Genomic DNA, 13,502 nt, shown 5'->3' on the forward strand with positions numbered 1-13,502 from the left:
CGAGGAAAGGACCCCGGCGCCGTAGCCGAGGCCCCGGAGGTAGCAGGCGGCCCCGGAGGCCGCGGTGACCGGTCCCTGCCGCCTCGCCAGACCCCGCCAGCCCGCTGCCCGCCCCCCGCAGCAGGTGTGCGCCACCGGGGCGGGGCGGGGGCTCTCCCGCCCGCGCGCATGCGCGTCGCCGCCGCGGCGGCCGGGATTTCCTCGGCTGCGCCTGCGCGCTCTCTTCTCCCCTCAGGCAAGATGGCGGCGCGGAGATCGGGTCGGGGAAGCGAGTGAGGGGGGCGGCTGGGGAGCCGGGCTGGTGGGGAGAGGGCCCCGGCGCCGCGGCTGAGGTGCGCCTGAGAGAGGCGGCTGCCGGGCAGGGGCTGGGCCCGCGCAGGAGCTGGGGAGGAGGCCGGGGCTGCCCCGGAGCCCGCCACGGGGATGAGGAGCTGGGGAGACGGGGCAGGGACCGGCCCTCGCCGGTGAGGAGGGGGAGCGGCTGTCCCCGTATGCGCGCCCGCCGGCTGCCCCTTCACGCCGCCCCGGGGAAGAGGCGCAGCTCGCAGGTTCGCGCCGGTGGCGGCAGCCGCAGGAGGCGTCGGATGAGCGGCAGCGGCGCTGCCGGGCGCGGAGAGGAACGCGGACAGGTGAGTGTCTGTCGGCCGGAGCGCCGGTCCCCGTTGGACCCTGCCCGCTTCACCGGGCCCTTCCCCCCCACCTTCTCGGGCGGCTCCCGCCAGCGGCAGCCCCGGGCGGTTTTGAAGCAGGCTTCCGTCTGGTTAAGGCTTGTGTGCGCTTACCCCTGAGGGCGCCCGCCCCTGCCCCTCGTCCCCCGCGGCCCTGGTGCGGGGGTGGCCGCGGCGGGACAGGGCTGGGTCCCGCAGGCGCTGCCCCCCGCCCGGGAGGAGCCTGGTCTCCTGGCTGTTTCTCAAAGCCATAGTGGCTTTTTTATTTGTGGTAGTATAATGCGATTTGACTTCATTAAGTGGTTTTGTTCTTCAAAATCTGCCAGGAAGTGTTCAGCTACTCAATAGCTAAAATACCACTGAAATACGAAGGTAATAGGGTCAAGGCCCAGTGACTAGGTCTTTGGAAGAGCTCAGCTGCTGTCTTCTATGAAAAGATAATTAAAGCTCTTGACCTGCAAAAACCTTCCTCTAATTGTTAGATGAGTATTTAACTTCAAAACTCAGCATTAGTAGGGCTTACTTCTTCTGTTATGTGCCCTCTCTGACCTCTTGTAATGAGGGGTGGTTCCATACAGGTGTCTGTGACTACAGCCTCAGTTTCTAAAGTCATTCTAGCCTCAGCGGCTGTTCATAGCTTCAGAAGTGATTGAATGTAAAGTTAAATAGTTCATGTGTCTGTAAATATCAGCTTCATTGTCTAACTGCAGAGTAATGGAGCAGTCAAGGTGCGAATGTGCTAGACTATGTAACTGACTTCTTTGTTGTTGCTCGGCCCCCCCTCATAATAACTATAAACAATATGATGGTAGTGGCCTGTAAAACTGGGAAGACAAGCCCTTTGGTAAAGCTGTCATAGAAACCTTTAACTTTCTGAAAAATAAAGTTCTGCAGATACTGTATCAGGTACTTCTACCAACTACTCATTGAACAAGAGGAGATTTTTCTATGTACCAGTGGAGAAGAACATATTTGAAAGCTTTACTTCAGGAGTACTGCCAACATTTTGGTAAATTAAGACTACGGCAAGAGTTAAGTGAGATTACATCACTAATTGAAATGCAGAGAAACTGAACCTTTTTCCTATTCAGGTGCTGTAATCTTATATTTTTAAACTAGGGTTTGAAAAAAATTGTGTGCCAGATGGATTCATCCAATCCTAAGCACTCAAGAAATTTTAATCTTAAAGTGAATGTCATGAGATCATTGTTATGCTTCAGCTTCAACTTCCTTGATATTTTTTTTCCTTTAGTTATGGTGAAGACTATTTATAGAATAGTTCTGCCCAGTGGGAAGGACCTTGCAAGTACTTGCTCTCCTTGGATGCTTTAGGTTTCAAGAATGAAAAAAAAAATTTAGTAGAAGGTATTTATACTTAGTGGTATAAGGGAAAAAAAAAAACCAAAACCAAAACTGTGGAAATCCAAATGGTGATATAGTTGATGAAATATTTGTTTATTTCTCAATAATGCAGTAGGAAACACTATTGAGCATAAGAACATGTCTTACCATGTCTTATTTCCATGCAATGAAATCCATGCTCAAGTATGTCAAGTTTTTGATACCTAGTCATCTGTTGCACAAAATGTTCGTCAAGTAACTAAAATCACAACTCAGTTTCTTTAGAATGTACAATGAATACCATTAACAATGTGCTGTGCTGCTGTATGCAGAAAGTTTCTGATATTCTGGTTTGGTCTGTATTAGTGCTAAACTAATAGCTGTTGGCCCAAACAAACACCTGCATTTTGTACTTACAGTACCTTGTGTATGCTTTCAAAAAATATATATATAATTGTGTGTATGTATATTTACTTTAAATAGAGACTTTAGGTTATTTCTAGAATCTTCTACCTAGATAATCTCTAGAGTAAGGGAGTTATATCCCTCTATGATTGTACTTAAAACTAAATAGCGTAGTTAGCAGTAAAACTTCCTTAATCTTGTAGTGATCAAGAAAGAAAATTTTGATTTGGCTAACTTTATTTTGGCTAGACTCTGAAAATTCTTTCTTTGAGTAAAACCAAAATAGTTTGGATTGTTTTGTAGTAGTTAACTTGTTTGTTTCAAGCAGCTGAGTAGCAATAAACAGAATTATTCACACAGGTATTTTATATGTGCTTTTGGAAATATTTTCTGGTAGCAAGTCACTCTGAAATATCATGAGCAGCAAGTGAAAGCATAGCACTGATTTAGGATAGTGTGCATCTTGTTTCCACTTCCAAACTATGCTGTAGAAGTTGTTTCATAGCATTGTACAGTAGAAATCCATTAATTCTGTGATCTTTTCCCACGCTATCTGAAACTCAGTGTAAGAATCCATTTTTTTTTTTGTTGTGCCTCATATATTCTCCTTTGAGTTGTCTTGATTTACTTTGGACAGTAGAAAGCAATGTGTCTTTTTCTTTTCTTTGTATTGAGTTACCGTGTTTTCACAGTATGATTTTCAGTAACTCATAGGATAGTGATGGAATAAGCAATGGTTTAATGGACTGAAATTAGGTAACCAGCTTGGTGAATAAAATATAGACTACTAACTTCATGTTTTAATGAGAGTGTCAATATTATGAATGTTAAAAGAAAAAAGTGTATCAGGTTTATTTTTTGAGCTTAGCTTTCAGCAAAGTCTCCATTGTAAGTTTAAAAATGCAATATGACTATACTAAATGAATGTATATGGATTCAGCTGGGAAGTGGAATCCAGTAGTTGTAACTGATCTTTAAATGGATCTTCTAGTTGTTTGCTGTTCAAGTTCACACTATTTTCATAATCCATTTATTACCCATATTAGTAAAGCAAAACCACTTTTACTGTGTAGTCTTAGCTTTGACTCCTCCAGATTCACACACTAACTTCTTATGTTTTGATATTTAATACCCCACACTGTTGGGATTTTGATCCTAATTAACTTGAATTGTGACTACAAGTATGACTTTGTCAAAATAGTGTTAAAGTAACCTGTGATAGTGATTTCAATGGCAAATCACGCAGTGCTGTTGTAGAACTTGGTTTGTTGGGCGATTGCCATTCAGTTTTAGTTGAAAGTTTGCATCTCATTGCATCAGTTGTAGCTGGATGATAAAGCTACTAGGCAGTAAGAATTTGCTCTAAATATTGGAGGTCTGTATTCAGCAGGGATGATATATTTCAGTGAAGGTTATGGGAGAGGTAAGTGGTCGGTGAAAAGGTTAGAAAGAGTAATACTTGTTTGGTTTTGTTATCTCCATGTGCTACTGTAACAATACGTCTGATACTGCTTGCTGGTCATGGTCACAAGGCTAGTATGTGCTGATTTGAATTGACTGCCAAAGATTAATTGGGTTCCAGGAGTATGTTCATTTGTGTCTTTGATAGAGGATGATAGCTTTAATGTTAGTCATCGCTAGTGGAAATGAGAAGTTTTAAAAACATGAACGCTTTTTGAGATCAGAGAGCATTAATTTTTGCCATTACTTCCATGTGGATTTTCAGAAGGTGAGAAATAAAATTCAGTAGACAAAAATATCTTTTGAATTAGTGAATACAGTTGCATTAGAGCACGAGTAGTTTGATTTCCTTATGGAAATGGAAAACTAAAACATTGATCGATAGCATTTTGAGGTGTCTTTCATAAGCACAGTGTTACTCTTCAGAGGTGCATTTTAACCACAAATTGATAGAATAGTAATCTCTAATGGAAGAAGTGACCTTACTCACATAGACTTCATAGTTCAAAATAAAAAGAATTTAGGCTTGTGTGGAAAGTATAATGATGCCTCTCTTAATGCTGTGGGTTTTTTTGAAGATATGAACTTTTTATTCTTTTCCTGTAATAGAACTCTGGTGACACAGTAAGGCATTACTTAAGGCTTAGCTTTTCACACATAGGTTAAATTCTTTGAGTTAAAATTGTGTATTTTTTCTGGAAATAAGATATCAATAAAAAGCTTTCTTATTTGTGCAGTTAATGGAATGAGTGTTGGTTCCTTTAAATAGATTCTGAAAGGTGCTGAGTTTCACAAAACTGAATTTGACTATTAGTAGATTTGCCTTTTTGTAGTTACTGGCATGTGGAGGGAACTGGAAGGAAACTAGGACTTCTCATTGTTGTGTGACAAGAGTGCAAAGAAATCATGAAAGCATAAATTGTGTGAGTTGTCTCTCCCTTTATTAACGGCAAAAGGTTCTCAGGATCACATCAGCTTTTTCTCCTCTCCGAAACCCCTGCTATGGAGATCCCACATTGCTGCTGTTCTTCCATTTAAAGGGCTTCAGCTAAGAATCTCTTTAGAGCTAAGCAATAATTTTTCTTGTATAATAGTGTTAAAAATTGCAATTTAACACTCAAATTTTATACAGAAATTTAATTATATCACTCAAACATGCCTACTTTGTCTCATTGTTCTTTCACTTCAAGATAATAGAGTCATGTATTGAGTTTTATGACTTGGTTGTGCTTTATCTGCTATTTCTTGGAGTAAGATTTCCACTTTTTTTACATACTATAAATTGAAGTTCAGTTAATCAATGAGAAGCATTTCCCTTAAGCCCTCTCTGGCTTGTTTTGTTACAGGCTCTACTAGAGTTTGCATTAGGTTTGCAAACTCCCTGTTTAGGTAGTGGGGTGACTTTGTCTAATAAAATTACTTGAATGCCTGAGTAAGCATGTCAGGATAGAACTGACAGCTGTCACTGTATATGCTGAAGTGGATTCCTGCTCCTTATTTTGGTTTGTCTCCTGATGTGTGATTTGTTTGGTTATTGGGTTTTTTGTTGTTGTTTTTGGTTTTGTTTGTGGGGGAATACAGGAGTATTTTTCTTAACTGATTTTTGGGAATATGGAAAGGTAAGTATTAGTGTGAATAAAAATATGGTGTAGATGGAGGCTCTGGTTATATAAACAAAAATTAAGTTCAAACATGGTGGTGAAAATCAGAAGTATTGTAATATTAAAGGTATCCCTATAGCTTTAGAGCAAATTACCCATCAGATTGTCTTTGCAAGACTTTTTTTTGGACAGAAGTCCTGTGAACATCTTTGGTCACAGACTTTATATTCAGGTATATACAGCAGAACAGATCTGAATCCATGTTGCTACTTGTGTTATTCTTGGAGAAACAGGGTAATCTTCAGAGCGAGAGGAGCAAAGTATTACTGCATTAGAATTATTATAAAGAGTCTGTCCAACCTTGTAGTTTTATGTAATGTGGCTTTGTGTTGTAATTAATTCCTAGAAATTGAGGGGTGTTAATGAAAACAAAAATATGGCATGTAGTGTGCAGAGATTATTGTTGTGAAGAGTGTTTCTTATTTTGGGTTTTTATAATTACTAGTTTTTCATAGCTAGTTTTTGTAATAAATTTGTGGCCTTCTCTGCTGGGATAGAGTTGATAGTTCTTTTTTCTCTACAATTCAGTAATTATAATGATGGTTCTCCTGTTTATTATAGGTAGCTGTTACTTCACTGTGGGTGTAAAGTTCTTGCTTACAATGTCTTACCTTGCAGCTGATCTCTGATCTCAGAAATGATTGATTTGCCAAGCTTGTGGAGTTTGATATGAGTAAAGTTGCTTTTCATGCCGGTTGTGCTTGGATTTGGAGGAGAACAGAAGAAAAGGTGTTGATGGTAGAAGAGTAGGTATGTGTTGTAATTAAGAGAAACACAGTAGTGTGCCGCAGAGCAAGTTAAAATTTAGGTGAGTATATAGCTGTACGTATATTTCAGTGCATTTGTTTGCGGGGAGGAGCAGGGAAAGGTTTAGTTATTCCTTGCAGCATAGACCTGAAGATCAAACTTAAACAGTCTGTTAAGAAGCAATAGTATATGCTGTTATAAGAGGACTGCATATTGAAATGGCTCATTTCACATGTGTGTGGGTTCTTTGTTAAGGAATAGGATAATCTTTTTTCATAGATCGTATGTACTGTTTTTTATGTACAAACTACTTATAAGCTAAACATACATTCTAGGAAGTCCTACTGTGTAGTTAACATAACTAATTTTCTTTGGGTATGTTTGAGAGCATATGAAGGATGTTTTGGGAAATAAATACACCATGTTGGTACCTACTTATGGGCATTGGAATTTAGTAGTTCGGAGATTAGGCTTTTTCAATTAATGATTTTTTTAGAAGTGTTATTTCAGACATGGTAACAGTACTGTCCTAGAATGTAGTAATTCTAGGAATTAAGCTTTTCGTGAGGCTCTGGTATAAGAAATTGAGTAGATACGTTCATGTTGTACAAGAAGCAGTCATGCTACTTGTTATCCTAATAGATGCTTTAATGGTCAAGGCGGCTTCTAATAGTGTGATATAACAAAAGCTTTTATTTTTGTTTGAAGGATAATGGAAACATTGAAATGTTCAATTGATAATTTAAACATTTAAAATGTTTCTATATTTAAAAAAAAAATGTGGAGTAAAAATGCCAGATTTATCTTTGATTTATTTTAATAATGCAATCCATTCCTTCCTGACTTGAACCACCTGAAAAGAGGACGCTAGAAAGTGCAACAAGTTTTTTTGTTTGTTTGTTTGGGTTTTTGGGGGGTTTTTGGTTTTTTTTTTGTTTTTTACCTGCAGCAGTGTTAATTGTCGCTTCAGTCAGCAACAGCTACCTCCATTGCTTTGTGTATGTGTAACATCCTTTGGAATAGGCTAAGATTCTTCAAACTGTGAAACAAGACATTCCTTTTGAAAATGGACCAGAATAGTTTGATCAAACAAGTTCATAATCTTACTAAGTTGTAATTTGTGTTACAGTATCCGAATAAAAATACTGAGTTCCTCAGTTGTTCCTCTTGGAGGCAGGTCATAGTAGTGCTGCCTTTATAGATTTAAATTCAGATGTCAGTCTTGCAAAGAACTTCCACTTTGCCTGAAGTTGCTGACATCTTAGTGTAATACTGCTACTGTCTATTTGTCTTGGTTTGTGCTGCTCAGGTTACATACCGTTTTTCTGTGGTTATTTGTTTTCAAAACACCATCCTAGTATTGGATGCATTTTGAAAATATAATTGAAAATATTTTTTCTTGTTGCAAAGTCTTTTGGTACTCATATTAGTCTTGGTGATTGATCACGTTCGTCTTTACTATTCAGTAAAAATTTAAATGCTGTTTAGTTAAACTCTGGAATTCCAGAAGCTTGTTCTTAAGACCAGCAATTTAGCATTCCTTCATTTGTGAACTTTTTGGTGCAATTAAATGCTGACTTCTAGTTCCCAAAGCTTTGAAACATTGTCAGAAGTCTGCTTAATGCCTTGTACTGGGCCTAAGGAAGTGGGTGACCTTCACACTACTCTTGTCTACTTAGTAAAAAATACCTTTCCTGTAGCTGATCCAGTGCCTGGTTTGAAATTTTAGTATGTTGCAACCTGCTTATTTCAGTGAAAATTCTGGCCATTTTATCATTTAGCTATTCAGTAAAAGCTTCAAATAGATAGGTAGGCACTTCATTTTTGTGACAAAGAGAAGTCAGCTTCCATTCTGAAAGAGAAGTCCCTATTTTCAGTCCTGCTCTAGTGTCCTTCCAGTGCCTATAATGCTTGCCCCAAGGAAGGATCATCTCTTTTCCTTATATTTATGAGTTCTTCAAGTAGAAAATTCCCATTTATGATGTGCAAAGCATGTAGGTCATAAAGGGCTAAGTAGCTCCGGTTCTTTTACTATAGTAGAAGGGATACAAGATGGAAGCTGTTTTGAACCCAGAACTTTTTTTGTTTGGATTTGTTTTTCTGTGGTGGGTTTTGTTATGTTGGTTGCTTTTTTTTTTAGAATTCAGCTATAGTTTTGTGTTTTGTTTTTTTTTGGGGGGGGAGGAGGGAGGACAGGCAGAGATTTAGGTATTTGAATTAGACATTCCACAAAGGAGACACTGTACATGCCTTGAATAATGGGATTTCTGGAGTTAAATGCCTGCCTTGTCTCGCTGAGATTGTTTGCCACTTCTGTGTTGTCTGCTTAGAAAGATCTACATTCAAAATCTCTAGTCTTTCTAAGCTGTTTCCCACAGAACTTGCAATCCAAAGACTCGTGTAAATTCTCCTTGATTACTCTGTATTAGTCATTAAAGACTTGAATGTGGAATGAAGTTTGGGTAAAATTGTTGGCTGTCAGCATGTGCTATACATCAGGACCTAGACCAACGAAAAAAAATTCTGATTATGTTAGAATTTACTTATTTGCTTACTTTTGGCATAAAAAGCCTCCTTGTCAACAGTTTTGGAGTAAAAGCTTTGGTGCCAGTAACCTTGACACTGTAATTGGCACCTATCACTGCCGAGAAGACTGTGTCAGCACGCGACACTGAGGTACATGAAATTCTGAGGTTAGCAGAATCTAATGTATGACCATATTCCTTCCACATTGTTGCTTTTTAACACAAAGCTAAATTGTTTTTTTATGACATATAAATTTTGATTACAGACTTTGATCAGTACCAGGATTAAGCACAACTCTGAATACTTCCTAATTCCCTTATATATCAATTTCTTTAATATTTCTTGGTACTGGTCTTCTTCCTTCCCTATATTTCAGCAGAGTGACTATTGGGATTTTGTTCCCTGGTATTCAAATTGTTCAACTACAAGCCTTTCATTGTATAGGACTCTAATTTTAGCCCAGTCTAGTGGAGTGGTGACTCAAACTTCTGTAAAATTCCTATTTTCACAAAAGCAGGCAAAAAACCCACAGAGTTCCTGCTATTTGCTCTAGCATTTTTCTACATTTTGAATTTTGTTGTTATTTCAGGGGAAACCACATCTCCAAATTAGAAGTACAAGCTGGAAAAGGGCATTAGCTAACATGGTTTTTCTTCTTTGGTTCCAAACATAGCTTATTTGTTTATAAGTATTGTCATATATGTTTATGACTTTTTAAACATTCTATATAGACTCAGGGTAGAAATGTCAACATAGAATAATGATACTTAATTCACATGTGTAAGTCTCTAAATATGGCTCAGAATGAGCTCCAGAAAGGTTTGAGATCAGGACTCAGCGTGGAATCAATGAAACAGTTTTAATTTGATCGGATTTTTTTTTTTTTTAACTTGGATGTCATTATAATTGCACCCAGGCTACCAGGAAGCACAGACTATGCCTGAGTACCAGTTCATACATGAATGTGGTTATTATATTTTTGTCTTAAAATATCCTTGCTAGTTTAACGTGAGTACACTGTAAATCTGTGTCCTTGCATTCAGTTAGGCTCACTCCACTGTAGTGTTAATGTATGCCAGTGCAATCAAGTATATTATGAGACTTCTTGTTAGTTAATATAAGACTAATGGGATGTTTGAATTGGCATGGAATTAGGTCTCTGACAAAAGGTTTAGATGCCAGTCGAAGTGATGGCTTGCTAATTAAATGTCTAAATGTCATTGTTAAGACCTTGAGAACTGGACTTGATTCATAAAGCTTTTTCCAAAAAATGTTTCAAGTACTGGAAGCTGAAAAGAATGAATTGAATGAAGAAAGAGCTTGTCTTCCTCTAAAACCAGTAGATTTGTGTATTGCTTTATTTGCATGAAAAAGTAGTTGTCCAAATCTCTCTCTCAATTTTACTTGTGAGCAAGATGTCCAGAAATTTTTTTTACAAGTGAAATAGTGCCTTGAAGGATGTAAAGGTAATGAAGAGTTCATGTGCCAGTCTAGTGTGCGTGCAGCAAGGAAGGCCTGAAACTAGTTGTAACGACAAAGCCAGGTTGTAATTCACAGTTTTATATTTTAGAAGTCTGAGGTGTTTATAATGTTTTCATTTGTTCTGAGAACAACGGGAAAATGTCTACCTTCAACGTACTGGGGTTACCATGGCTAAGTTTTACATTTGCTCTCTGCCAATGTATTAATTCTTGTGTTTAAAGTCAGCTGCCCTGAATAGATGTAGCATAGGAATGTACAAATTTGTTACTTACTCAGTGTTTGTTGCTTGAAAATTTTCTTTCTTGTGACTTATAAGTGACGGAATTCTTCATGAAGCTGGATAAATGTTCGTGTGGGCAGGTTGCCATGTAGTTCACTGTTTGAAGGAAAATTGTGTATTTTATTCAATTCATGTTCTTTTAAGTTTATTGCACCATTTGTAACTATGGATGCATAGTGCTTTTCATCATTCTTGCCTCTGTTCTGCATTTCCCAAGCTGTTATGTAATTATATTGCAGGAGTCTGCAGAAGCCCTGTAAGCATCAGAATTGACTTGTGTTGGGCACACCTCAGATCTGTAAAAAGACACAATTCCTGTACTGAAGCAATCACACTGCTCATAGTCTGCGGTGTAGAACGTTACCAGGCATTTGAACTGGGGAATAAGGTTTTCATGAGGCTCTCTACTAGCACTTGCCAGCATTTACTCTTTGGGAAAGGAAAGGTAATAAGCAGTAAATAAAAGAATATCAGGATAGTATCAGCCAGGTGTAGACTAGAAAACCTCTGCTCTTATAGCTCACTTGTTTTCAGTGAAGTCATGCTGTACAGCCTTTCATGGAAGTGCTTGGACTTGATAGAGTGGCCGTGTTCTATCACGACTGAAGCATTGATGTCCCCTTCTATGTGGTGGGTGCACATCTGAGCACACAAGAACAGTTCCAGTCAAGTCAGTTATCCAGATGACTTTACTCACATACATGTTTGATCACATGATGAATGAGTGCCATGATGTGAATGTCGCATGAAATTTCCAAGTGATAAGACACTCCTGGTCACAAGATAGGGCAAAAAATTCAGGGAAAGCGGAAAAAGTAAGAACAACTCATCCATAATCTCAAATAAGAACATTTCAATTACTGCCAGTTGTGTTTCTGGAGAAGGACTTTGGTTTTCTGTTCATGTGACAGAACGGGATTTGCCAATGACATGGGATCTCTTTTATTGTTTCTTCCTTGTCAGGACAAGTAATACCTACTGTAAATATTTCTGTCTTTCTCTTGCCACCTGGGGTAATTAGTTTGCAAAATTAACCCCTTCAATGTTGTGGGAAATGCTTAAAATCCTTGGAATCTCAGCTTACCTTCATTTGCAGGCACTAAGTTTACCTGCAAGACTACTTTATTTGGAATTTTTGTTTGTGTAGAAACAATGTCTTATGTTTGCCAGAGTTTACTTACAGTCACTCAGTGCCAGGCAAACTTTAAACTTGAATAGTTTGAGTTTTAATGTTAAAACAATAAAAGTTATTCCTAGTAAGGGATTCAGTACTTGATTAAAAATATAAACAGTTATAAATGAGTAATGGATCAATAAAATGCAGATCCATGCTGAGGAGGAGGATCTGTGTCAACTATGTTTTTCTCTAAATCTTAGATAGTTAGGCCTGGTGTTCTAGCTGACTTGCCTTGGGGATCTTTGAAAATACATCTTTTAATTTAAGATTGAAGTATTGGGGTTATGTGTTAGGAGAAAAAAAAAAATGAAAGTGTTCTTCTAGTACACTTAGAGATGGAGAGCTTTTCTAAACATGGTTGTGATTATTTAAAATTTTCCCTTCCTATGTCTGTAGGGATTGAAATCTGAGATGTAAAATGTATCTGTAATCAGTAAAATGTTTTTCCTCTCAGTGATAGTTTTTAAAATTGCACCTCTAGCCTGAGTGTTTCAAGAGCACTGCAATGTTATGTACTTTAATCATGCAATTGTATCATACGGTTCTAAGATTTAATGCATGCAACTTAGGTATTTTGAATGTCTAAGTTGAGTAGCTGGTGGCACTGGATCCAAGCTGGGGAAGGGAAGATGGCAATCAAATATGCACTCTATCTAGATCAAGAAATTAAAAAACACTCCTGGCTTCTCAATTTTTGACAAACTTAAGTGCATCTTTCTGCTGTGTATTACTCCACTGATGCTTTACTTGTTCTGGGCATGCCTATAAACCCTTCTGTTCTTCAACTGCTTTTTCCCAATACCTTCCTGAAGTAACTTGGGTAGTGGTAAATTTTTAGTAGTAGCTGTCTCAGATGCTGGCTTTGTTACTTTAAAGTTGCGTGTTGATTTCCAAGATGAAGAATGGCCCAAAGAAAGGCTAGCTTTGTGAAACTCCTAAAAGTGTGGATCATAGAGCACTCTTGCTACGTGTATAGAGCTTAGTACTGGAAGCAGCTTGCCTGGAGAGGCAATGAATATTTCAATTTTTCATTTTTTTTTTCTAGTGAGCAGGTAGATAAATTTCAAAAAGTATTCATGCTGCTTGAATGTTCCCCAGGGCTCAGTTCTGGGGCCGGTGCTGTTCAATATCTTTATAGATGATCTAGACGTAGGGATTGAGTGCACCCTCAGTAAATTTGCAGATGACGCCAAGCTGGGTGGGAGTGTCGATCTGCTGGAGGGTAGGAAGGCCCTACAGAGGGATCTGGACAGGTTGGATAGATGGACCGAGACCAACGGCATGAGGTTCAACAAGAACAAGTGCCGGGTCTTACACTTTGGCCACAACAACCCCATGCAGCTCTACAGGCTGGGGGAAGAGTGGTTAGAAAGTGGCCCAGCAGAAAGAGACCTGGGGGTGCTGATTGACAGCCGGCTAAACATGAGCCAGCAGTGTGCCCAGGTGGCCAAGAAGGCCAATGGCATCCTGGCCTCTATTAGGAATAGTGTAGCCAGGTGGTCTAGGGAAGTGATCGTCCCTCTGTACTCAGCACTGGTGAGGCCACATCTTGAGTACTGTGTCCAGTTCTGGGCCCCGCACTTCAAGAAAGATGTTGAGGTGTTGGAGCGAGTCCAGAGGAGGGCGACCAAGCTGGTGAAGGGTCTGGAGGGTCTGACCTATGAGGAACGGCTGAGGGAGCTGGGGTTGTTTAGCCTGGAGAAGAGGAGGCTCCGAGGTGACCTTATTGCAGTCTACAACTGCCTGAAGGGAGG

General features: G+C 39.3%; 1 protein-coding gene across 2 annotated transcripts in view; it reads left to right on the forward strand.

Annotated features, from left to right (window-relative positions):
- The first annotated feature begins 293 nt into the window (after positions 1-293).
- APC (APC regulator of WNT signaling pathway) overlaps positions 294-13,502 on the forward strand; it is a 102,041-nt gene continuing 88,832 nt past the window's right edge. The window contains exon 1 of one of the 2 annotated variants that reach the window (XM_068424105.1): positions 294-629. In XM_068424105.1, the coding sequence (XP_068280206.1) occupies positions 492-629 (138 nt within the window). In that variant the 5' untranslated portion in view covers positions 294-491. The remainder of the gene's footprint in view (positions 630-13,502) is intronic. The other variant, XM_068424106.1, reaches the window with a different exon arrangement.

The sequence above is a fragment of the Nyctibius grandis genome, chromosome Z (genome assembly GCF_013368605.1).
Source record: "Nyctibius grandis isolate bNycGra1 chromosome Z, bNycGra1.pri, whole genome shotgun sequence".
Lineage (NCBI taxonomy): Eukaryota > Metazoa > Chordata > Aves > Nyctibiiformes > Nyctibiidae > Nyctibius > Nyctibius grandis.